The sequence below is a fragment of the Tachyglossus aculeatus genome, chromosome 21, assembly GCF_015852505.1.
Source record: "Tachyglossus aculeatus isolate mTacAcu1 chromosome 21, mTacAcu1.pri, whole genome shotgun sequence".
Lineage (NCBI taxonomy): Eukaryota > Metazoa > Chordata > Mammalia > Monotremata > Tachyglossidae > Tachyglossus > Tachyglossus aculeatus.
In genome coordinates this window covers 42,000,227-42,026,603 of record NC_052086.1, presented here as the reverse complement: position 1 = coordinate 42,026,603, position 26,377 = coordinate 42,000,227, and the positions used below count along the sequence as shown (strand labels likewise).

At 47.2% G+C, this 26,377-nt stretch overlaps 1 protein-coding gene across 1 annotated transcript in view; it reads left to right on the top strand.

Moving 5' to 3' along the window:
- The first annotated feature begins 2,943 nt into the window (after window positions 1-2,943).
- FBXW8 (F-box and WD repeat domain containing 8) overlaps window positions 2,944-26,377 on the top strand; it is a 204,909-nt gene continuing 181,475 nt past the window's right edge. Inside the window, exon 1 of the mRNA XM_038762758.1 lies at window positions 2,944-3,108. Coding sequence (XP_038618686.1) covers window positions 2,944-3,108 — 165 coding nt within the window. The remainder of the gene's footprint in view (window positions 3,109-26,377) is intronic.

Genomic DNA, 26,377 nt, shown 5'->3' with positions numbered 1-26,377 from the left:
ACTGAAGCATTACCCATCCTCAATGAGGCGAGGCGGGAGGGCGAGAAGCTACGCTGTTTCTATTATTCATTCATTCATTCATTCTTTCAATTGTATTGATTGAGCACTTACTGTGTGCAGAGCACTGTACTAAGCGCTTGAGAAATACAGTACATATATACCTAAAGGAAGAGTCCGCTACAGCGATACACAGGTGCGTTACCCGTCCTCAACGAGGCGAGGCGGGAGGGCGAGAAGCTACGCTATTTCTATTATTCATTCATTCATTCATTCAATTGTATTTATTGAGCGCTTACTGTGTGCAGAGCACTGTACTAAGCGCTTGGGAAATACAGTACATATGTACCTAAAGGAAGAGTCCGCTACAGCGATACACAGATGCATTACCCATCCTCAACAAGGCGAGGCAGGAGGGCGAGAAGCTACATTATTTCTATTATTCATTCATTCATTCATTCTTTCAATTGTATTTATTGAGCGCTTACCGTGTGCAGAGCACTGTACTAAGCGCTTGGGAAATACAATACATATATACCTAAAGGAAGAGTCCGCTACAGCGATAAACAGATGCATTACCCGTCCTCAACGAGGCGAGGCGGGAGGGCGAGAAGCTGCACTACTTCTATTATTCATTCATTCAATTGTATTTATTGAGCACTTACTGTGTGCAGAGCACTGTACTAAGCGCTTGGGAAATATAGTACATATGTACCTAAAGGAAGAGTCCGCTACAGCGATACACAGGTGCGTTACCCATCCTCAATGAGGCGAGGCAGGAGGGCGAGAAGCTACGCTATTTCTATTATTCATTCATTCATTCTTTCAATTGTATTTATTGAGCACTTACTGTGTGCAGAGCACTGTACTAAGAGCTTGGGAAATACAGTACATATATACTTAAAGGAAGAGTCCGCTACAGCAATAAACAGCTGCGTTACCTGTCCTCAACGAGGCGAGGCGGGAGGGCGAGAAGCTACACTACTTCTATTATTCATTCATTCAATTGTATTTATTGAGCACTTACTGTGTGCAGAGCAGTGTACTAAGCGCTTGGGAAATACAGTACATATATACCTAAAGAAGAGTCCGCTACAGCGATAAACAGATGCGTTACCCGTCCTCAATGAGGCGAGGCAGGAGGGCGAGAAGCTACGCTACTTCTATTATTCATTCATTCAGTTGTATTTATTGAGCGCTTACTGTGTGCAGAGCACTGTAGTAAGCGCTTGGGAAGTACAGTACATATATACCTAAGTGCTGTGGGGGGCAGGGAGAAGCAGCGTGGCTCAGTGGGAAGAGCCTGGGCTTGGGTGTCAGAGGTCATGGGTTCAAATCCCGGCTCCGCCACTTGTCAGCTGTGTGACTTTGGGTCAGTCACTTCACTTCTCTGGGCCTCAGTGACCTCATCTGGAAAAGGGGGATGAAGACTGGGAGCCCCTCGGGGAACAACCTGATCACTTATTAACGTCCGTCTCTGGATGGTAAACCCGCTGTGGGAAGGGAACGTGTCTGTTCCTCCTCTACACGTAGCCCCTTCTTCCTTGCCCCACTAATGATAATAATAATAATAATAATAATAATAATAATAATAATGATGATGGCATTCATTAAGCGCTTACTATGTGCAAAGCACTGCTCCAAGCGCTGGGGAGGTTACAAGGTGATCAGGTTGTCCCACGGGGGGCCCCCAGTTTTAATCCCCATTTTCCAGATGAGGTAACTGAGGCCCAGAGAAGTGAATAATAATAATAATAATAATAATAATGGCATTTATTAAGCACTTACTATGTGCAAAGCACTGTTCTAAGCACTGGGGAGGTTACAAGGTCTCGTCTCTCTCTGTGCCGACCTCTCACCCATGTCCCGCCTCTGGCCTGGAACATTAGAGAAGCAGCGTGGCTCGGTGGAAAGAGCCCGGGCTTTGGAGTCAGAGGTCATGGGTTCGAATCCCTGCTCCGCCACATGTCTGCTGTGTGATCTCGGGCGAGTCACTTAACTTCTCTGAGCCTCAGTTACTTCATCTGTAAATGGGGATTGACTGTGAGCCCCACGTGGGACAACCTGATCATGTTATATCCCCCCAGCGCTTAGAACAGTGCTTTGCGCATAGTAAGCGCTTAACCAATGCCATCATTATTATTATTATTCTCCCTCCTCAAATCCCGCAATGACTCTCCCCTCCACCTTCAAAGCTTTACTGAACGCCCATATCATACAGCACATACAGCATATACAGCACCTGTATATATGTATATGTTTGCACATATTATTACTCTATTTATTTATTTATTTAACGTGTACATACCTATTCTATTTATTTTATTTTGTTAATATGTTTTGTTTTGTTGTCTGTCTCCCCCTTCTAGACTGTGAGCCCACTGTTGGGTAGGGACTGTCTCTAAATGTGGCCAACTTGGACTTCCCAAGCGCTTAGTACAGTGCTCTGCACGCAGTAAGCGCTCAATAAATACGATTGATTGATTGTTGTTATTATTAGTAGCAGCCTGGGGACAATAAATACGATTTATTGATTGATTGTTGTTATTAGTAGTAACTTTGGGCAAGTCACTTCACTTCTCTGGGCCTCAGTGACCTCATCTGTAAAATGGGGATGAAGACTGTGAGCCCCACGTGGGACAACCTGGTCACCTTGTAACCTCCCCAGCGCTTAGAACAGTGCTTTGCACATAGTAAGCGCTTAATAAATGCCATCATTATTAGCAGTAGTAGCCTGAGAAGGCCGGAACCCGAGCAGGCCGGAACCCGAGTAGCAGGGTCCGCGTGGAGCCCGGGCCGTTAAGGCGTCGGCCCCGGAAGCGCCTCCTGGCGGCGCGCTGGGCGATGTGCGCGTGCGCACCCGCGCGGGCCGGAGGACTTCCGGCGGCGCTGGCGGGCGGAGCGGCGGGGTTGCGGCCGCGGCCGCCCCCTGCCGGCGGGGTCGGCATGGCGGGGTCACGGCGGGGTCACGGCGGGGCCTGGTCCCTGGCGGAGGGCCTCCTGGAGGAGGCGGCCGGGGGACCCCCCGAGGAGCCCCCAGGGCCCCCCGAGGAGCCCCCCGAGGACCCCCGACGAGCCCCCCGACTCCTGGACCAGCTCATCCACGATCTGGTAATAATAATAATAATAATAATAATAATAATAATAATAACAAGAATAATTTCATCCATTCAATCGTATTTATTGAGCGCTTACTGTGTGCGCAGCACTGGACTAAGCGCTTGGGAAGGACAAGTTGGCAGCATATAGACTGTGAGCCCACTGTTGGGTAGGGACCGTCTCTATATGTTGCCAACTTGGACTTCCCAAGCGCTTAGTCCAGTGCTGTGCACACAGTAAGCGCTCAATTTTTCATTTTTTCATTTTCATTTAATCGTATTTATTGAGCGGTTACTGTGTGCAGAGCACTGTACTAAGCGCTTGGGAAGTACAAGCTGGCAACATACAGAGACAGTCCCTACCCAACAGCGGGCTCACAGTCTAGAAGGGGGAGACAGGCAACAAAACAAAACACATTAACAAAATAAAATAAATAGAATAAATATGTACAAGTAAAATATAGTAATAAATATATACAAACTTCTCTAGGCTGCAATTTCCTCATCTGTAAATTGGAGATTACATATCTGTACTACCCCGCTAGTGGCCCAAGGTGGGGTTAAGAACTGTGTCTTACCAATCACTGGTACTTACCGAGAGCTTACTGAGTGCAGAGCACTGTACTAAGCACCTGGGAGAGTACAACAGAGTTCGTAGACACTTTCACTGCCCACACAGGCTTACAATCTGATTGGTGGGGTGATTTTAACTGTATTAGCAACACATACAAGAAAGCAATTTTACTGAGATCCTTTCCTTTGTTCCCTGCTAAAACATAATTCTGTGGCTGTGGAACAAAGGAGACAAGCAGCATGGTCTTACACAAAGATCCCAGGGCAGGGAGTCAGAGGACCTGGGTTCTAATCTCAACTCTGCCAATTACTTCATCATCATCAATCGTATTTATTGAGCGCTTACTATGTGCAGAGCACTGTACTAAGCGCTTGGGAAGTACAAATTGGCAACACACAGAGACAGTCCCTACCCAACAGTGGGCTCACAGTCTAAAAGGGGGAGACAGAGAACAAAACCAAAAATACCAACAAAATAAAATAAATAGGATAGATATGTACAAGTAAAATAAATAAATAAATAAATAGAGCAATACTTGCTCTATGACTTTGGGCAAGGCACTGCCCAAAATGCGATTGATTGATTGATTGTTATAGAGACGGTCCCTACCCAACAGTGGGCTCACAGTCTAGAAATAAATAATAATAATGGCATTTATTAGAAGCAGCGTGGCTCAGTGGAAAGAGCCCGGGCTTTGGAGTCAGAGGTCATGGGTTCAAATCCTGACTCCACCGCTTGTCAACTGTGTGACTTTGGGCAAGTCACTTAACTTCTTTGGGCCTCAGTTCCCTCATCTGTAAAATGGGGATGAAGACTGTGAGCCCCCCGTGGGACAACCTGATCACCTTGTAAATTCCCCAGCGCTTAGAACGGTGCTCTGCACATAGTAAGCGCTTAATAAATGCCATTGTTATTATTATTATTTATTAAGCTTTTATTATGCCATCATCATCATCAGTCATATTTATTGAGCGCTTACTGTGTGCAGAGCACTGTACTAAGCGCTTGGGAAGTACAAGTTGGCAACATTGCAGAGCGGGCGTCCGGCCTTCTGGGCAGAGAGAGACACGTGGGCCGCCGCTGCGCGTCCTGGTGTTCACGACACGAGTCCTGAAGGTCAGAGGCAACGAGTATTTGATGAAATACCGGATGAAAGCGTGGCTCAGTGGAAAGAGCCCGGGCTTTGGAGTCAGAGGTCATGGGTTCTAATCCCGGCTCCGCCAACTGTCAGCTGGGTGACTTTGGACAAGTCCCTTCACTTCTCTGTCCTAATCCTCCTCGACCTCTCAGCTGCCTTTGACACTGTGGACCACCCCCTTCTCCTCCACATGCTATCTGACCTTGGCTTCACAGACTCCGTCCTCTCCTGGTTCTCCTCTTATCTCTCCGGTCGTTCTTTCTCAGTCTCTTTTGCAGGCTCCTCCTCCCCCTCCCATCCCCTTACTGTGGGGGTTCCCCAAGGTTCAGTGCTTGGTCCCCTTCTGTTCTCAATCTACACTCACTCCCTTGGTGACCTCATTCGCTCCCACGGCTTCAACTATCATCTCTACGCTGATGACACCCAGATCTCCATCTCTGCCCCTGCTCTCTCCCCCTCCCTCCAGGCTCGCATCTCCTCCTGCCTTCAGGACAACTCCATCTGGATGTCCGCCCGCCACCTAAAGCTCAACATGTCGAAGACTGAGCTCCTTGTCTTCCCTCCCAAACCTTGTCCTCTCCCTGACTTTCCCATCTCTGTTGACAGCACTACCATCCTTCCCGTCTCACAAGCCCGCAACCTTGGTGTCATCCTCGACTCCGCTCTCTCATTCACCCCTCACATCCAAGCCGTCACCAAAACCTGCCGGTCTCAGCTCCGCAACATTGCCAAGATCCGCCCTTTCCTCTCCATCCAAACCGCTACCCTGCTCATTCAAGCTCTCCTCCTATCCCGTCTGGACTACTGCACCAGCCTTCTCTCTGATCTCCCATCCTCGTGTCTCTCTCCACTTCAATCCATACTGCATGCTGCTGCCCGGATTATCTTTGTCCAGAAACGCTCTGGACATATTACTCCCCTCCTCAAAAACCTCCAATGGCTACCGATCAATCTGCGCATCAGGCAGAAACTCCTCTGCCTGGGCTTCCAGGCTGTCCATCCATCCCCTGGCCCCCTCCTCCCTCACCTCCCTTCTGTCCTTGTCCAGCCCAGCCCGCCCCCTCCGCTCCTCCGCCGCTAATCTCCTCACCGTTAGGCCTCGTTCTCGCCTGTCCCGCCATCGACCCCCGGCCCACGTCATCCCCCGGGCCTGGAATGCCCCCAATCCCTCTGCCCATCCGCCAAGCTAGCTCTCTTCCTCCCTTCAAGGCCCTGCTGAGAGCTCACCTCCTCCAGGAGGCCTTCCCAGACTGAGCCCCTTCTTTCCTCTCCCCCTCGTCCCCCTCTCCATCCCCCCGTCTTACCTCCTTCCCTTCCCCAAAGCACCTGTATATATGTATATATGGTTGTACATATTTATTACTCTATTTATTTATTTATTTATTTATTTTACTTGTACATTTCTATCCTACTTATTTTATTTTGTTGGTATGTTTGGTTCTGTTCTCTGTCTCCCCCTTTTAGACTGTGAGCCCACTGTTGGGTAGGGACTGTCTCTATGTGATGCCAATTTGTACTTCCCAAGCACTTAGTACAGTGCTCTGCACATAGTAAGCGCTCAATAAATACGATTGATTGATTGATTGATTCTCTGGGCCTAAGTTCCCTCATCTGTAAAATGAGGATTAAGACTGTGAGCCCCCCGTGGGACAACCTGATCACCTTGTAACCTCTCCAGCTCTCAGAACGGTGCTTTGCACATAGTAAGCGCTTAATAAATGCCATTATTATGAGAAGCAGCGTGGCTCAGTGGAAAGAGCCCGGGCTTTGGAGTCAGAGGTCCTGGGTTCAAATCCCGGCTCCACCAATTGTCAGCTGTGTGACTTTGGGCAAGTCACTTCACTTCTCTGTGCCTCAGTTCCCTCATCTGTAAAATGGGGATTGACTGTGAGCCCCCCGTGGGACTACCTGATAATAATAATAATGATAGCATTTATTAAGCACTTACTATGTGCAAAGCACTGTTCTAAGCGCTGGGGAGGTTACAAGGTGATCAGGTTGTCCCACGGGGGGCTCACGGTCTTCATCCCCATTTTACAGTTTAGGAAACTGAAGCCCAGTGAAGTGACTTGCCCACAGTCACACAGCTGACAAGTGGCGGAGCTGGGATTTGAACCCATGACCTCTGACTCCAAAGCCCGGGCTCTTTCCACTGAGCCACGCTGCTTCACGATCACCTTGTAACCTCCCTAGCACTTAGAACAGTGCTTTGCACATAGTAAGCGCTCTGCACGTAGTAAGCGCTTAATAAATGCCATCATTATTATTATTAATAAATGCCATTATTATAAAAAGTATTTATTGCCTGTGCCCCTAGGCCATTCCCACTTTCAGTCTGTCCAATCTCCGCCCTCCTCCATACCTAATTTGATTGGCACGGGGCGGGGGTGAGGGACACCTTCTGTATTCCCGGTTTGGGAATACAAATCTAGCCGTTTCGGTTGTGGGAGCGGTATCCCACCCTCTCAGGCGGTCACAACAACAATGTTGGCATTTGTTAAGCGCTTACTATGTGCATATATGTATATATGGTTGTACATATTTATTACTCTATTTATTTATTTTACTTGTACATTTCTATCCTACTTATTTTATTTTGTTGGTATGTTTGGTTCTGTTCTCTGTCTCCCCCTTTTAGACTGTGAGCCCACTGTTGGGTAGGGACTGTCTCTATGTGATGCCAATTTGTACTTCCCAAGCGCTTAGTACAGTGCTCTGCACATAGTAAGCGCTCAATAAATACGATTGATTGATTGATTGATTGATTGATTGCAAAGCACTGTTCTAAGCGCTGGGGGGGGATACAAAGTGATCAGGTTGTCCCATGTGGGGTTCACAGTCTTAATCCCCATTTTGCAGATGAGGTAACTTAGGCTCAGAGAAGTTAAGTGACCTGGCCAAGGTCACACAGCAGACATGTGGCGGAGCGGAATTCGAACCCATGACCTCGGACTCTAAAGCCCGGGCTCTTTCCACTGAGCCGTGCTTTGACCTTGAGATGGCTGCTACCCCAGGGTCACCTCGGGACACCGGGCTTCCCACCGCCTCCTCCTCCCGCCCCGAGAAACCACCCGCTTCTGCTGGTCGAAGGGCCCCCCGTCCGTCGAAACGTCCACCCCGCACCCCACTTTCTCTTCCAGCAACCTCCCGGCCCGATAGCTGACGTTGATTTATTTCAATCAATCGGTCAATCGTATTTATTGAGCGCTTACTGTGTGCAGAGCACTGGACTAAGCGCTTGGGAAGTACAAGTTGGCAACACAGTTATTTCATCATCATCATCATCATCAATCGTATTTATTGAGCGCTTACTGTGTGCAGAGCACTGGACTAAGCGCTTGGGAAGTACAAGTTGGCAACACAATTATTTCATCGTCATCATCATCAATCGTATTTATTGAGCGCTTACTAAGCGCTTGGGAAGTCCAAGTTGGCAACATCTAGAGACGGTCCCTACCCAACAGTGGGCTCACAGTCTAAAAGGGGGAGACAGAGAACAAAACCAAACATATTAACAAAATAAAATAAATAGAATAAATATGTCCAAATAAAAGAAATAAATAAATAGGGTCATAAGTCTGTACAAACATATATACAGGTGCTGTGGGGAGGGGAAGGGGGTAAGGCGGGGGGGATGGGGGGGAGGAGGAGGAGAGGAAGGAGGGGGCTCAGTCTGGGGATAACAAAGTAATCAGGTTGTCATCATCATCATCAATCGTATTTATTGAGAGCTTACTATGTGCAGAGCACTGTACTAAGCGCTTGGGAAGTACAAATTGGCAACATACAGAGACAGTCCCTACCCAACAGTGGGCTCACAGTCTAAAAGGGGGAGGCAGAGAACAAAACCAAACATACTAACAAAATAAAATAAATAGAGTAGATATGGACAAGTAAAATAAATAAATAAATAAATAGAGTAATAAATCTGTACAAACATATATACTTATTTATTAATTTTATTTTGTTAGTATGTTTGGTTTTGTTCTCTGTCTCCCCCTTTTAGACTGTGAGCCCACTGTTGGGTAGGGACTGTCTCTATATGTTGCCAATTTGTACTTCCCAAGCGCTTAGTACAGTGCTCTGCACATAGTAAGCGCTCAATAAATGCGATTGATGATTAAGCGCTTACTGTGTGCAGAGTATATGTATATATGTGTGTATATATGTATATATATGTGTGTGTATATATGTGTATATGTTTGTACATATTTATTACTCTATTTTACTTGTACATATCTATTCTATTTATTTTATTCTGTTTATTTTGTTTATTTATTTTGTTAGTATGTTTGGTTTTGTTCTCTGTCTCCCCCTTTTAGACTGTGAGCCCACTGTTGGGTAGGGACTGTCTCTATATGTTGCCAATACATATAGAGACATAGTAAGCGCTCAATAAATACGATTGATGATTAAGCGCTTACTGTGTGCAGAGTATATGTATATATGTGTGTATATATGTATATATATATGTGTGTGTGTATATGTATATATGTTTGTACATATTTATTACTCTATTTATTTATTTTACTTGTACATATCTATTCTCTTTATTTTATTTTGTTAGTATGTTTGGTTTTGTTCTCCGTCTCCCCCCTTTTAGTCTGTGAGCCCACTGTTGGGTAGGGACTGTCTCTATATGTTGCCGATTTGTACTTCCCAAGCGCTTAGTACAGTGCTCTGCACATAGTAAGCGCTCAATAATATATGATGATATATACAGGTGATATTATTATTTCGATTAATGTCTGCCTCCCCTTCAGTGATTGGCACATAGTAAAGCGCTCATCACGTACCATTCTTGTTATTATTATTAAGCTCGTTGTGGGCAGGGAATGTGTCTGTTTTTCGTTCTCTCCCCAGCGCTCAGGAGCAGCGTGGTTTTCATTCAATCGTATTTATTGAGCGCTTACTATGTGCAGAGCACTGTACCTTATAATCAATCAATCAATCGTATTTATCGAGCACTTACTGTGTGCAGAGCACTGTACTAAGCGATTGGGAAGTACAAGTTGGCAACATATAGAGACAGTCCCTACCCAACAACGGGCTCACAGAAGCCGCGTGGTTTCATTCATTCATTCAATCGTATTTATTGAGCGCTTACTGTGTGCAGAGCACTGTACTAAGCGCTTGGGAAGTACAATCAATCAATCGTATTTATTGAGCGCTTACTGTGTGCAGAGCACTGTACTAAGCGCTTGGGAAGTACAAGTTGGCAACATATAGAGACAGTCCCTACCCAACAGTGGGCTCACAGTCTAGAAGGTTTAATAGAGAGAGCCCGGGCTTGGGAGTCAGAGGTCATGGGTTCTAATCCTGGCTCTGCCACTTGTCAGCTGTGTGACCTTGGGCAAGTCCCTTGGCTCTTCTGTGCCTCAGTTCCCTCATCTGGAAAATGGGGATGAAGACTGTGAGCCCCACGTGAGACAACCGGATTACCTTGTGTCCGCCCCAGCGCTTAGAGCCGTGCTTTGCACATAGTAAGCGCTTAACAAATGCCATCATTATTATTATTATTTTCTAAACCCGAGCCTGGGAGTCAGAGGTCATGGGTTCTAATCCCGGCTCTGCCACTTGTCAGCCTTGTGACCTTGGGCAAGTCACTTGGCTTTTCTGTGCCTCAGTTCCCTCATCTGGAAAATGGGGATGAAGACTGTGAGCCCCACGTGGGACAACCGGATTACCTTGTATCTGCCCCAGCGCTTAGAGCGGTGTTTGGCACTTAGTAAGCGCTTAACAAATACCGACATTATTTTTACAGTGCTCTGTACGCAGGAAGCGCTCAGTAAATACAATCGAATGAATAAATACAGTGGAGTCAATGAATGAAGCATCAGCCCCTTTGCCAGGAAAGTTGGTGGGGAAGGGCTCCCCAAAAAGGCTCTTTTGGGTGCCCGTGGGTGTGGGAAGAGAAGCAGCGCGGCCTACGGAATCGGGCCCCGGCCTCGGAGTCCGAAGGACTTGGGTTCTAATCCTGCGTCTGCCACTTGTCTGCTGAGGGACCTTGGGCAAGTCGCTTCTCTTCTCTGGGCCTCAGTTCCCTCATCTGTCAAATAGGAATTAAGACTGGCGGTCCCACATGGGACAGGGATTGGACCTAATTAGCTTGTATAATAATAATAATAACGATGATGGCATTTAATTAAGCGCTTACTAAGTGTAAAGCACTGTTCTAAAGCGCTGAGGAGGTTACAAGGCGATCAGGTTGTCCCACAGGGGGCTCACAGTCTAAATCCCCATTTTCCAGATAAGTCACTGAGGCCCAGAGAAGTGAAGTGACTTTCCCAGAGTCACACAGCTGACAATTAGCGGAGCCGGGATTTGAACCCAAGACCTCCGACTCCAAAGCCCGGGGTCTCTCCACTGAGCCACGGTGCTTCTCGTCTCTATCCCAGCGCTTAGTAGAGTGCTTGGCAATGCTTAATAAGTATCTTAAAAAAGAAAAAAGGGCTTGGCACAGAGTAAACACTTCGAAAATACCCTGGATATTAACAAGCCAAAAAGACAATTGTACTTTCCAAGCACTTAGTACAGTGTTCTGCACACAGTAAGCGCTCAATAAATGTGATTGAATGAATAACTGAATGAATGAATGCAAAGGGAGGTTACTTGAAGCACAGTGGCGATCGGCAAGGAGAAAAACAGAATTCATGTGTTCGGGCTAATCCCTTCCGCTCTTTCGGCTTGGCCCGCAGGTTCTCAGCCGACTTTATTAATAATAATAATAATAATAGTAATAATAACAATAATGGTATTTGTTAAGTGCTTACTCACCCCCCCGCCTTACCTCCTTCCCCTCCCCACAGCACCTGTATATATGTATATATGTTTGCACGTATTTATTACTCTATTTTATTTGGACATATCTATTCTATTTATTTTATTTTGTTAATACGTTTGGTTTTGTTCTCTGTCACCCCCTTCTAGACTGTGAGCCCGCTGTTGGGTAGGGACTGTCTCTATGTGTTGCCGACTTGTACTTCCCAAGCGCTTAGTCCAGTGCTCTGCACACAGTAAGCGCTCGATAAATATGATTGAATGATTGAATTAGCGGAGCCGGGATTTAAACCCAAGACTCTGACTCCAAAGCCCGGGCTCTCTCCACTGAGCCACGCTGCTTCTCGTATCTATCCCAGCGCTTAGTAGAGTGCTTGGCAACGCTTAATAAGTATCTTAAAAAAGAAAAAAGGGCTTGGCACAGAGTAAACACTTCAAAAATACCCTGGATATTAACGAGCCAAAAAAACAATTGTACTTTCCAAGCACTTAGTACAGTGTTCTGCACACAGTAAGTGCTCAGTAAATGTGATTGAATGAATGACTGAATGAATGAATGAATGCAGAGGGAGGTTGCGTGAAGCACAGTTGCGATCGGCAAGGAGAAAAACAGAAATCATGCGATCGGGCCAATCCCTTCCGCTCTTTCTGCTCGGCCCGCAGGTTCTCAGCCGACTTTATTAATAATAATAATAATAATAACAATAATGGTATTTAAGTGCTTACTCACCCCCCCGCCTTACCACCTTCCCCTCCCCACAGCACCTGTATATATGTATACTGGCTCAGGGAAGCAGCGTGGCTCAGTGGAAAGAGCCCGGGTTTTGGAATCCGAGGTCATGGGTTCGAATCCCAGCTCCGCCACCTGTCTGCTGTGTGACCTTGGGCAAGTCACTTAACTTCTCTGAGTTACCTCATCTGGAAAATGGGGATTAAGACTGTGAGCCCCGCATGGGGCAACCTCATCACCTTGTATCCTCCCCCAGAGCTTAGAACAGTGCTTTGCACATAGTAAGCGCTTAACAAATACCATCATTATCATTATTATTATTTATTTTATTTGGACATATTTATTCTATTTATTTTCTTTTGTTAATACGTTTTGTTTTGTTCTCTGTCTCCCCCTTCTAGACTGTGAGCCTGCTGTTGGGTAGGGACCGTCTCTAGATGTTGCCAACTTGGACTTCCCAAGCTCTTAGTACAGTGCTGTGCACACAGGAAGCGCTCAATAAATCCGATTGAATGAATGAATGTTCTAAGCACTGGGGTCGATACAAGGTCCTCAGGTTGTCCCACGTGGGGCTCACACTCTTCACCCCCATTTTCCAGATGAGGGAACCGAGGCCCAGGGAAGAGAAGCGACTTGCCCAAGGTCCCGTAGCAGACAGGCGGCGGAGCCGGGATTAGAACCCACGTCCTTTGACTCCGCAGCCGGGGCTTCTTGGCTCGCGGCCTTTGAAAATGTTTCTCACTCCATCCGTGACCTCCATTTCCCCTTTCTCTTGGGTCTTCCCCTCATCCCCCAGCCCCCAACCACTTAGGTGATGAGGCACTTAGATTCTTCTTCATCTGGTGGTTTCTTTTCTTTTTCTTTTTTTTTCTTTTGCCCTCAGCATATTTTTCCTTAGCCCGCCAGAATCCCTCTGGAGTTCTTCTGCGGTTCCACTCGCGGTCACCTACCAGACTTTCGAAACCCGTCGCGGTTTTCCCGCCCGCCCGAACGGCAGGTCCTTTCATTTTTCCGGCATCGCTGAAAAAGATGGGCCTGCATTTGAATTGTCAAGAAAACAAAAGAGCGGGACAACTGGAAGTTTTCCAGCATTTAGAAGAAGCCGCGTGGCTCAGTGGAAAGAGCACGGGCTTGGGTTTAAGGGGTCTACCACATAATAATAATAATAATGGCATTTATTAAGCGCTTACTATGTGCAAAGCACTGTTCTAAGCGCTGGGGTGGTGTTACCTCATCTGTAAAATGGGGATTAAGACTGTGAGCCCCACGTGGGACAACCTGATCACCTTGTATCCCCCCCAGCGCTTAGAACAGTGCTTTGCACGTAGTAAGCGCTTAACAAATGCCAACATTATTATTATTATTATTATTATTACAAGGTGATCAGGTTGTCCCACGGGGGGCTCACAGTCTTAATCCCCATTTTCCAGATGAGGTAACTGAGGCCCAGAGAAGTGAAGTGACTGGCCCAAAGCCCCACAGCTGACAAGTGGCGGAGCCGGGATTTGAACCCATGACCTCTGACTCCCAAGCCCGGGCTCTTTCCACGGAGCCACGCTGCTTCACATGTCTGCTGTGTGACCTCGGGCAAGTCACTTCACTTCTCTGAGCCTCAGTTACCTCATTTGTAAAATGGGGATTAATGTGAGCCCCCTGTGGGACAACCTGATCACCTCGTATCCCCCCCGCAGCGCTTAAGCGCACGTAGTAAGCGCTTAACAAATGTCATCATTATTATCAAGCGCTTAGTACAGTGCTCTGCACCCAGTAAGCACTCAATAAATACGATTTGAATGAGAAGCAGCGTGGCTCAGTGGAAAGAGCCCGGGCTTTGGAGTCAGAGGTCAGGGGTTCGAATCCCGGCTCCGCCGCATGTCTGCTGTGTGACCTTGGGCAAGTCACTTCTCTGGGCCTCAGTTGCCTCGTCTGTAAAATGGGGATGAAGACTGGGAGCCCCCTGTGGGACAACCTGATCACCTCGTATCCCCCCCCCAGCGCTTAGAGCAGTGCTTTGCACATAGTAAGCGCTTAACAAATGTCATCATTATTATCAAGTGCTTAGTACAGTGCTCTGCACCCAGTAAGCACTCAGTAAATACGATTTGAATGAGAAGCAGCGTGGCTCAGTGGAAAGAGCCCGGGCTTTGGAGTCAGAGGTCAGGGGTTCGAATCCCGGCTCCGCCACATGTCTGCTGTGTGACCTTGGGCAAGTCACTTCACTGGGCCTCAGTTACCCCGTCTGTAAAATGGGGATGAAGACTGGGAGCCCCCCGTGGGACAACCTGATCACCTCGTTTCCCCCCTAGCGCTTAGAGCATTGCTTTGCACATAGTAAGCGCTTAACAAATGTCATCATTATTATCAAGCGCTTAGTACAGTGCTCTGCACCCAGTAAGCACTCAATAAATACGATTTGAATGAGAAGCAGCGTGGCTCAGTGGAAAGAGCCCGGGCTTTGGAGTCAGAGGTCAGGGGTTCGAATCCCGGCTCCGCCGCATGTCTGCTGTGTGACCTTGGTCAAGTCACTTCTCTGGGCCTCAGTTGCCTCGTCTGTAAAATGGGGATGAAGACTGGGAGCCCCCCGTGGGACAACCTGATCACCTCGTTTCCCCCCCAGCGCTTAGAGCAGTGCTTCGCACATAGTAAGCGCTTAACAAATGTCATCATTATTATCAAGTGCTTAGTACAGTGCTCTGCACCCAGTAAGCACTCAATAAATACGATTTGAATGAGAAGCAGCGTTGCTCAGTGGAAAGAGCCCGAGCTTGGGAGTCAGAGGTCAGGGGTTCGACCCGGCTCCGCCGCATGTCTGCTGTGTGACCTTGGGCAAGTCACTTCACTGGGCCTCAGTTACCTCGTCTGTAAAATGGGGATGAAGACTGGGAGCCCCCCGTGGGACAACCTGATCCCCTTGTAACCTCCCCAGCAGTGCTTTGCACGTAGCGCTTAATAAATGCCAGACTGTGAGCCCACTGTTGGGTAGGGACTGTCTCTATATGTTGCCAATTTGTACTTCCCAAGCGCTTAGTACAGTGCTCTGCACATAGTAAGCGCTCAATAAATACGATTGATGATGATGATGATTAGAACAGTGCTTGGCACATAGTAAGCGCTTGATAAATGCCGTCGTGATTATCGCTCCTTTGCTCGGGAAGGGTTTCTCCATCTCTTCTTCCCCCCGCTCCGGACCCCCTTACCTTCATCCCCCCCCCCCGTAATTCCCGCTGCTCTCGGTTTCTGGAGTCCCCCAAGTAGCTCGGCCCGTCTCGGGGGGCGGCGGGCTCCGGCGGACCCCTCTCGGGACGGTGCTTGATTAGCCCACCCGCCGGCTTCAAAATGCTGTGAGAATGTCCTGTTTCGAACCCAGGGTCACGCCGGGGAGGGCGGTGCGAGAAACCCAACGGTGAATTAGCGGGCCGCTGAAATTGGCCGGACCCATGAAAAATGCATGACATCAAGGCCGGCGGTCGATGCTGTGGGGAGCCTCACGGTGATCGCAATGATGATGATGATGAGGGTATGTGTTAAGCGCTTACTACGTATCAGAAGCAGCGTGGCTCAGTAGAAAGAGCCCGGGCTTGGAAGCCGGAGGTCTTGGGTTCCAATCCCGGCCCTGCCGATTGTCAGCCGCGTGACTTCGGGCAAGCCCTTGACCCATGACCCGATGACCTTGTGTCTCCCCCAGCGCTGGGAACGGTGCTTTGGGAGTAGTAAGCGCTTAATAAATGCCATCATCATCATTAATAATAATATGTCATCATCATCATTAATAATAATAATAATAATAAATATTATTATTATTCCCCCTTCTAGACTGTGATTCCCCCTTCTCGACTGTGAGCCTGTTTGCTGGGTAGGGACCATCTGTATATGTTTCCGATTTGTACTTCCCAAGCGCTTAGTCCAGTGCTCTGCACACAGTAAGCGCTCAATAAATACGATTGAATGAATGAATGAATGAATTATTATTAATTATATAATAATTATATATTATTATATAATATATAATGGGACGGAAGGGACCAGAAGTGGACAAGATGCAGGTGGGCAGAGAGGGCCTCAGGCCTTGGGCCTGGGGGGATCCTCCACCGTTTTCCCTACTGAGAGCTCACCTCCTCCAGGAGGCCTTCCCACACTCAGCCCACTCCTTCCTCTCCCCATCCACCCCCACTTACCTCCTTCCCCTCCCCACGGCACCTGTATATCTGTATATATGTTTTACGTATTTATTTTATAAATATAAAATTTATTAATATAATATAAATTTATTTTATTTGTAGCTCTCTTCCTCCCTTCAAGGCCCTGCTGAGAGCTCACCTCCTCCAGGAGGCCTTCCCAGACTGAGCCCCTTCCTTCCTCTCCCCCTCGTCCCCCTCTCCATCCCCGCCATCTTACCTCCTTCCCTTCCCCACAGCACCTGTATATATATATATATGTTTGTACATATTTATTACTCTATTTATCTTACTTGTACGTATCTATTCTATTTATTTTATTTTGTTAGTATGTTTGGTTTTGTTCTCCGTCTCCCCCTTTTAGACTGTGAGCCCACTGTTGGGTAGGGACTATCTCTATATCATCAATTGTATTTATTGAGCGCTTACTGTGTGCAGAGCACTGTACTAAGCACTTGGGAAGTACAAATTGGCAACATATAGAGACAGTCCCTACCCAACAGTGGGCTCACAGTCTAAAATGTTGCCAACTTGTACTTCCTAAGCGCTTAGTACAGTGCTCTGCACACAGTAAGCGCTCAATAAATACAATTGATTGATTGATTGATTTTATTTGTACATGTTTGTTCATATTTATTTGTACATTTGTTTATTTGTACATTTAGTTGTACTTTGTAATTTGTATTTGTGCATTTGTACATATTTATTCTATTTTATTTTGTTAATTTGTTTTGTTGTCTGTCTCCCCCTTCTAGACTGTGAGCCCGCTGTTGGGTAGGGGCCGTCTCTAGATGTTGCCAACTTGGACTTCCCAAGCGCTTAGTCCAGTGCTCTGCACACAGTAAACGCTCAATAAATACGATTGAATGAATGAATGAATGAATTATTATTGTTATTGGTCCAGTGCCCTGCACACAGTAAGCGCTCAATGAACACGATTTAAGGACTGATTGATGCAAAAAAAAAGTGTATTTATTTTGTTAATATGTTTTGTTTTGTTGTCTGTCTCCCCCTTCTAGACTGTGAGCCCACTGTTGGGTAGGGTCCGTCTCTATATGCTGCCAACTTGGACTTCCCAAGCGCTTAGTACAGTGCTCTGCACACGGTAAGCGCTCAATAAATACGATTGAATGAATGAATGACAGTCACTTAACTTCCTTGTGCCTCAGTGGCCTCATCTGTCAAATGGGGACGAAGACTGTGAGCCCCCCGTGGGACAATCTGATCACCTTATATCCGCCCCAGCGCTTAGAGCAGTGCTTTGCACCTAGTAAGCGCTTAACAAATGCCATCATCATTATTATTATTATTTTCTAAGCCTGAGCCTGGGAGTCAGAAGGTCATGGGTTCTAATGCCGGCTCCGCCACCTGTCTGCTGGGTGACCTTGGGCAAGTCACTTCACTTCTCTGGGCCTCAGTTTCCTCATCTGGAGAAAAATGGGGGCCCCATTGGAGGACAGGGACTGTGTCCAATCTGGTTAACCTGTTTCTACCCCAGTGCGTAGAACAGTGCTGGGCACATAGCGCTTAACAAATAAACAAATTAATAATAATAACATTGATAATAATGGTATTATTAGAGAAGCAGCGTGGCTCAGTGGAAAGAGCCGGGCTTGGGAGTCAGAAGTCGTGGGTTCTAATCCCGGCTCCCCCACACGTCTGCTGTGTGACCTTGGGCAAGTCACTTAACTTCTCTGAGCCTCAGTGACCTCATCTGTAAAATGGGGATTGACTGTGAGCCCCACGTGGGACAACTATTTATTTTATTTTGTTAGTATGTTTGGTTTTGTTGTCTGTCTCCCCCTTCTAGACTGTGAGCCCGCTGTTGGGTAGGGACAGTCTCTATATTTATTTATTTATTTTACTTGTACGTATCTATTCTATTTATTTTATTTTGTTAGTGTGTTTGGTTTTGTCTCCCCCTTTTAGACTGTGAGCCCACTGTTGGGTAGGGACTGTCTCTATGTGTTGCCAACTTGGACTTCCCAAGCGCTTAGTACAGTGCTCTGCACACAGTAAGCGCTCAATAAATACTATTGATGATGATGATGATGAGTAAGCGCTCAATAAATCCGATTGATTGATTGATTGAACCTAAGCCCCAGCACTTAGAACAGTGCTTTACACATAGTAAGCGCTTAACAAATGCCATCATTATTATTATTATTGTTATTATCTGGTATCCCCCCAGCGCTTAGAACAGTGCTTTGCACGTAGTAAGCACTTCACAAATGCCGTCATTATCATTATTATTATTTGTTAAGCACGTACCTTCATCATCATCATTATTATTATTATTAATAAAGGGCAGCAGAGTTGGTAGACTCCCAAGGAGCTTACAGTCTGGAGGGAGAGCTGCTTCTCGGCCAGGGTTCCTTCCCCCTGGCAAGCAGCGGGGCCAACTTTTTAATCACATTATATTTTAGTACAACGCTCAAGATTTTATGCTTGGCAACCTCCTTTTCCCCGTTCTCGGTCCAGGCTGTATCGTAAACTGCAAGCGGCAAAAAATCCTAATACTCTGCCCCAGCAATAATAATAATAATAATAATAATAATAATGGCATTTATTAAGCGCTTACTATGTGCAAAGCACGTTCTAAGTGCTGGGGAGGTTACAAGGTGATCAGGTTGTCCCACGGGGGGCTCACAGTCTTAATCCCCATTTTACAGATGAGGTAACTGAGGCCCAGAGAAGTCAAGTGACTTGCCCAAAGTCACACAGCTGACAATTGGCGGAGCCGGGATTTGAACCCCTGACCTCTGACTCCAAAGCCCGGGCTCTTTCCACTGAGCCATGCTGCTTCTCTAATAATAATAATAATAATAATAATGGCATGTATTAAGCGCTTACTATGTGCAAAGCAGTGTTCTAAGCACTGGAGAGGTTACAAGGTGATCAGGTTGTCCCATGGGGGGCTCACAGTCTTAATCCCCATTTTACAGATGAGGTAACTGAGGCCCAGAGAAGTTAAGCGACTTGCCCAAAGTCACACAGCTGACAATTGGCGAAGCTGGGATTTGAACCCCTGACCTCTGACTCCAAAGCCCGGGCTCTTTCCACTGAGCCATGCTGCTTCTTTAATAATAATAGTAATAATAATAATAATAATGGCATTTATTAAGCGCTTACTATGTGCAAAGCACTGTACTAAGCGCTGATGTGGAATCTCCATTCAGTCGTATTTATACAGTGCTTACTGTGTGCAGAGCACTGTACTAAGCACTTGGGAAAATACAAATCGGCAACTTACAGAGACGGCCCCTACCTCCTTATTCCTTCTTTTGGTTACAAGATGGTAAGCTCATTGTGGGCAGGGAACGTGTCTGTTTGTTGTCGGGTTGTCCTCTCCCAAGCGCTCTGTACAGCGTTTTGCACACAGTAAGCATTCAATAAGTACAGGCGAATGAATGAATGAAAACGGATAGGATAAAGGGCCTTGGAGTCAGAAGGTCCTGGGTTCTAATCCTGGTCTGCCGTGGGACCGAGGGCAAGTCATTTCACTTCCGTCACATCTGCCCCGGTGCGTCGAACAGGCTTGACTTGGCACCTAGAATTCACTGACGAATATCAATCAGTGCATCAGTGGGATTTATCATCATCATCAATCGTATTTATTGAGCGCTTACTATAATAATAATAATTGGCATTTGTTAAGCGCTTACTATGTGCAAAGCACTGTTCTAAGCGCTGGGGGGGGGGGATACAGGGTGATCAGGTTGTCCCACGTGGGGCTCACAGTCTTAATCCCCATTTTACAGATGAGGTAACTGAGGCCCAGAGAAATTAAGTGATTTTGCCCAAGATCACGCAGCAGGCATGTGGTGGAGATGGGATTCGAACCCATGACCTCTGACTCCAAAGCCCGTACTCTTTCCACTGAGCCACGCTGCTTCTACTATGTGCAGAGCACTGTACTAAGCGCTTGGGAAGTACAAGTTGGCAACATACAGAGGCAGTCCCTACCCAACAGTGGGCTCACAGTCTAAAATTTATTTAGATTTATTGAGCGCTTAGCATGGCCTAGTGGCAAGAGCACAGATTTGGGAGTCGGAGGATGTGGGTTCTAATCCCGGCTCTGCCGCTTGTCTGCTGGGTGACCCTGGGCAAGTCACTTCACTTCAGGGGGCCTCAGTGACCTCATCTGGAAAAATAGGGATTAATCCATCAATCAATCGTATTTATTGAGCGCTTACTATGTGCAGAGCACTGTGCTAAGCGCTTGGGAAGTACAAGTTGGCAACATATAGAGGCAGTCCCTACCCAACAGTGGGCTCACAGTCTAAAATTTATTTAGATTTATTGAGCGCTTAGCATGGCCTAGTGGCAAGAGCACAGATTTGGGAGTCGGAGGATGTGGGTTCTAATCCCGGCTCTGCCGCTTGTCTGCTGGGTGACCCTGGGCAAGTCACTTCACCTCAGGGGGCCTCAGTGACCTCATCTGGAAAAATAGGGATTAATCAATCAATCAGTCATATTTATTGAGCGCTTACTGTGTGCAGAGCACTGTACTAAGCGCTTGGGAAGTACAAGTTGGCAACATATAGAGGCGGTCCCTACCCAACAGTGGGCTCACAGTCTAAAATTTATTTAGATTTATTGAGCGCTTAGCATGGCCTAGTGGCAAGAGCACAGATTTGGGAGTCGGAGGATGTGGGTTCTAATGCTGGCTCTGCCGCTTGTCTGCTGGGTGACCCTGGGCAAGTCACTTCACCTCAGGGGGCCTCAGTGACCTCATCTGGAAAAATAGGGATTAATCAATCAATCAGTCGTATTTATTGAGCGCTTACTGTGTGCAGAGCACTGTACTAAGCGCTTGGGAAGTACAGGTTGGCAACATATAGAGGCAGTCCCTACCCAACAGTGGGCTCACAGTCTAAAATTTATTTAGATTTATTGAGCGCTTAGCATGGCCTAGTGGCAAGAGCACAGATTTGGGAGTCGGAGGATGTGGGTTCTAATCCCGGCTCTGCCGCTTGTCTGCTGGGTGACCCTGGGCAAGTCACTTCACCTCAGGGGGCCTCAGTGACCTCATCTGGAAAAATAGGGATTAATCAATCAATCAGTCATATTTATTGAGCGCTTACTGTGTGCAGAGCACTGTACTAAGCGCTTGGGAAGTACAAGTTGGCAACATATAGAGGCGGTCCCTACCCAACAGTGGGCTCACAGTCTAAAATTTATTTAGATTTATTGAGCGCTTAGCATGGCCTAGTGGCAAGAGCACAGATTTGGGAGTCGGAGGATGTGGGTTCTAATCCCGGCTCTGCCGCTTGTCTGCTGGGTGACCCTGGGCAAGTCACTTCACCTCAGGGGGCCTCAGTGACCTCATCTGGAAAAATAGGGATTAATCAATCAATCAGTCGTATTTATTGAGCGCTTACTGTGTGCAGAGCACTGTACTAAGCGCTTGGGAAGTACAGGTTGGCAACATATAGAGGCAGTCCCTACCCAACAGTGGGCTCACAGTCTAAAATTTATTTAGATTTATTGAGCGCTTAGCATGGCCTAGTGGCAAGAGCACAGATTTGGGAGTCGGAGGATGTGGGTTCTAATCCCGGCTCTGCCGCTTGTCTACTGGGTGACCCTGGGCAAGTCACTTCACTTCAGGGGGCCTCAGTGACCTCATCTGGAAAAATAGGGATTAATCAATCAATCAGTCGTATTTATTGAGCGCTTACTGTGTGCAGAGCACTGTACTAAGCGCTTGGGAAGTACAGGTTGGCAACATATAGAGGCAGTCCCTACCCAACAGTGGGCTCACAGTCTAAAATTTATTTAGATTTATTGAGCGCTCAGCATGGCCTAGTGGCAAGAGCACAGATTTGGGAGTCGGAGGATGTGGGTTCTAATCCCGGCTCTGCCGCTTGTCTGCTGGGTGACCCTGGGCAAGTCACTTCACTTCAGGGGGCCTCAGTGACCTCATCTGGAAAAATAGGGATTAATCAATCAATCAGTCGTATTTATTGAGCGCTCACTGTGTGCAGAGCACTGTACTAAGCGCTTGGGAAGTACAGGTTGGCAACATATAGAGGCAGTCCCTACCCAACAGTGGGCTCACAGTCTAAAATTTATTTAGATTTATTGAGCGCTTAGCATGGCCTAGTGGCAAGAGCACAGATTTGGGAGTCGGAGGATGTGGGTTCTAATCCTGGCTCTGCCGCTTGTCTGCTGGGTGACCCTGGGCAAGTCACTTCACCTCAGGGGGCCTCCGTGACCTCATCTGGAAAAATAGGGATTAATCAGTCAATCAGTCGTATTTATTGAGCACTCACTGTGTGCAGAGCACTGTACTAAGCACTTGGGAAGTACAGGTTGGCAACATATAGAGGCAGTCCCTACCCAACAGTGGGCTCACAGTCTAAAATTTATTTAGATTTATTGAGCGCTCAGCATGGCCTAGTGGCAAGAGCACAGATTTGGGAGTCGGAGGATGTGGGTTCTAATCCCGGCTCTGCCGCTTGTCTGCTGGGTGACCCTGGGCAAGTCACTTCACTTCAGGGGGCCTCAGTGACCTCATCTGGAAAAATAGGGATTAATCAATCAATCAGTCGTATTTATTGAGCGCTCACTGTGTGCAGAGCACTGTACTAAGCGCTTGGGAAGTACAGGTTGGCAACATATAGAGGCAGTCCCTACCCAACAGTGGGCTCACAGTCTAAAATTTATTTAGATTTATTGAGCGCTTAGCATGGCCTAGTGGCAAGAGCACAGATTTGGGAGTCGGAGGATGTGGGTTCTAATCCCGGCTCTGCCGCTTGTCTGCTGGGTGACCCTGGGCAAGTCACTTCACTTCAGGGGGCCTCAGTGACCTCATCTGGAAAAATAGGGATTAATCAATCAATCAGTCGTATTTATTGAGTGCTTACTGTGTGCAGAGCACTGTACTAAGCGCTTGGAAAGTACAAGTTGGCAACATATAGAGGCAGTCCCTACCCAACAGTGGGCTCACAGTCTAAAATTTATTTAGATTTATTGAGCGCTTAGCATGGCCTAGTGGCAAGAGCACAGATTTGGGAGTCGGAGGATGTGGGTTCTAATGCTGGCTCTGCCGCTTGTCTGCTGGGTGACCCTGGGCAAGTCACTTCACCTCAGGGGGCCTCAGTGACCTCATCTGGAAAAATAGGGATTAATCAATCAATCAGTCGTATTTATTGAGCGCTTACTGTGTGCAGAGCACTGTACTAAGCGCTTGGGAAGTACAGGTTGGCAACATATAGAGGCAGTCCCTACCCAACAGTGGGCTCACAGTCTAAAATTTATTTAGATTTATTGAGCGCTTAGCATGGCCTAGTGGCAAGAGCACAGATTTGGGAGTCGGAGGATGTGGGTTCTAATCCCGGCTCTGCCGCTTGTCTACTGGGTGACCCTGGGCAAGTCACTTCACTTCAGGGGGCCTCAGTGACCTCATCTGGAAAAATAGGGATTAATCAATCAATCAGTCGTATTTATTGAGTGCTTACTGTGTGCAGAGCACTGTACTAAGCGCTTGGAAAGTACAAGTTGGCAACATATAGAGGCAGTCCCTACCCAACAGTGGGCTCACAGTCTAAAATTTATTTAGATTTATTGAGCGCTTAGCATGGCCTAGTGGCAAGAGCACAGATTTGGGAGTCGGAGGATGTGGGTTCTAATGCTGGCTCTGCCGCTTGTCTGCTGGGTGACCCTGGGCAAGTCACTTCACCTCAGGGGGCCTCAGTGACCTCATCTGGAAAAATAGGGATTAATCAATCAATCAGTCGTATTTATTGAGCGCTTACTGTGTGCAGAGCACTGTACTAAGCGCTTGGGAAGTACAGGTTGGCAACATATAGAGGCAGTCCCTACCCAACAGTGGGCTCACAGTCTAAAATTTATTTAGATTTATTGAGCGCTTAGCATGGCCTAGTGGCAAGAGCACAGATTTGGGAGTCGGAGGATGTGGGTTCTAATCCCGGCTCTGCCGCTTGTCTACTGGGTGACCCTGGGCAAGTCACTTCACTTCAGGGGGCCTCAGTGACCTCATCTGGAAAAATAGGGATTAATCAATCAATCAGTCGTATTTATTGAGCGCTCACTGTGTGCAGAGCACTGTGCTAAGCGTTTGGGAAGTACAAGTTGGCAACATATAGAGGCAGTCCCTACCCAACAGTGGGCTCACAGTCTAAAATTTATTTAGATTTATTGAGCGCTTAGCATGGCCTAGTGGCAAGAGCACAGATTTGGGAGTCGGAGGATGTGGGTTCTAATGCTGGCTCTGCCGCTTGTCTGCTGGGTGACCCTGGGCAAGTCACTTCACCTCAGGGGGCCTCAGTGACCTCATCTGGAAAAATAGGGATTAATCAATCAATCAGTCGTATTTATTGAGCGCTTACTGTGTGCAGAGCACTGTACTAAGCGCTTGGGAAGTACAGGTTGGCAACATATAGAGGCAGTCCCTACCCAACAGTGGGCTCACAGTCTAAAATTTATTTAGATTTATTGAGCGCTTAGCATGGCCTAGTGGCAAGAGCACAGATTTGGGAGTCGGAGGATGTGGGTTCTAATCCCGGCTCTGCCGCTTGTCTACTGGGTGACCCTGGGCAAGTCACTTCACTTCAGGGGGCCTCAGTGACCTCATCTGGAAAAATAGGGATTAATCAATCAATCAGTCGTATTTATTGAGCGCTCACTGTGTGCAGAGCACTGTGCTAAGCGTTTGGGAAGTACAAGTTGGCAACATATAGAGGCAGTCCCTACCCAACAGTGGGCTCACAGTCTAAAATTTATTTAGATTTATTGAGCGCTTAGCATGGCCTAGTGGCAAGAGCACAGATTTGGGAGTCGGAGGATGTGGGTTCTAATCCCGGCTCTGCCGCTTGTCTGCTGGGTGACCCTGGGCAAGTCACTTCACTTCAGGGGGCCTCCGTGACCTCATCTGGAAAAATAGGGATTAATCAATCAATCAATCGTATTTATTGAGCGCCTACTGTGTGCAGAGCACTGTACTAAGCGCTTGGGAAGTACAAGTTGGCAACATATAGAGACAGCCCCTACCCAACAGTGGGCTCACAGTCTAAAATTTATTTAGATTTATTGAGCGCTTAGCATGGCCTAGTGGCAAGAGCACAGATTTGGGAGTCGGAGGATGTGGGTTCTAATCCCGGCTCTGCCGCTTGTCTGCTGGGTGACCCTGGGCAAGTCACTTCACCTCAGGGGGCCTCAGTGACCTCATCTGGAAAAATAGGGATTAATCAATCAATCAGTCGTATTTATTGAGCGCTCACTGTGTGCAGAGCACTGTACTAAGCGCTTGGGAAGTACAAGCTGGCAACATATAGAGACGGTCCCTACCCAACAGTGGGCTCACAGTCTAAAAGATTAAGATTGTAAGCTCCCAGAGGGACAGTGCCGTGTCTGACCTGATGAAATTGTATCTACCCCAGCGCTTAGAGCAGTGCTTGGCACCTAGTAAGCGTTAACAAATACCATCATTATTATTATTATTATGTGCAGAGCACTGTACTAAGTACCCTGGGAGAGTTCAATACAACAGAATTAGCAGACACTTTCCTCGCCCATAACAAACTCATATCGTTATGAAAGAGTCCCGCGCTTTGGTGCCGCCTAGCAAGTCCACCCCGTGTCAATTAATCCTGTTCAGTCGGTGGTATTTATTGAGCGCTCCCCGTGCGCAGAACTCTGTATTCGTTCATTCAGTCGTATTTATTAACAATAATAATAATAATAATGTTGGCATTTGTTAAGCGCTAACTATGTGCAAAGCACTGTTCTACGCGCTGGGGGGGATACAAAGTGATCAGGTTGTCCCACGTGGGGCTCACAGTCTTAATCCCCATTTTACAGATGAGGCTCAAAGAAGTTAAGTGACTTTCCCAAGGTCACACAGCAGCAGACATGTGGTGG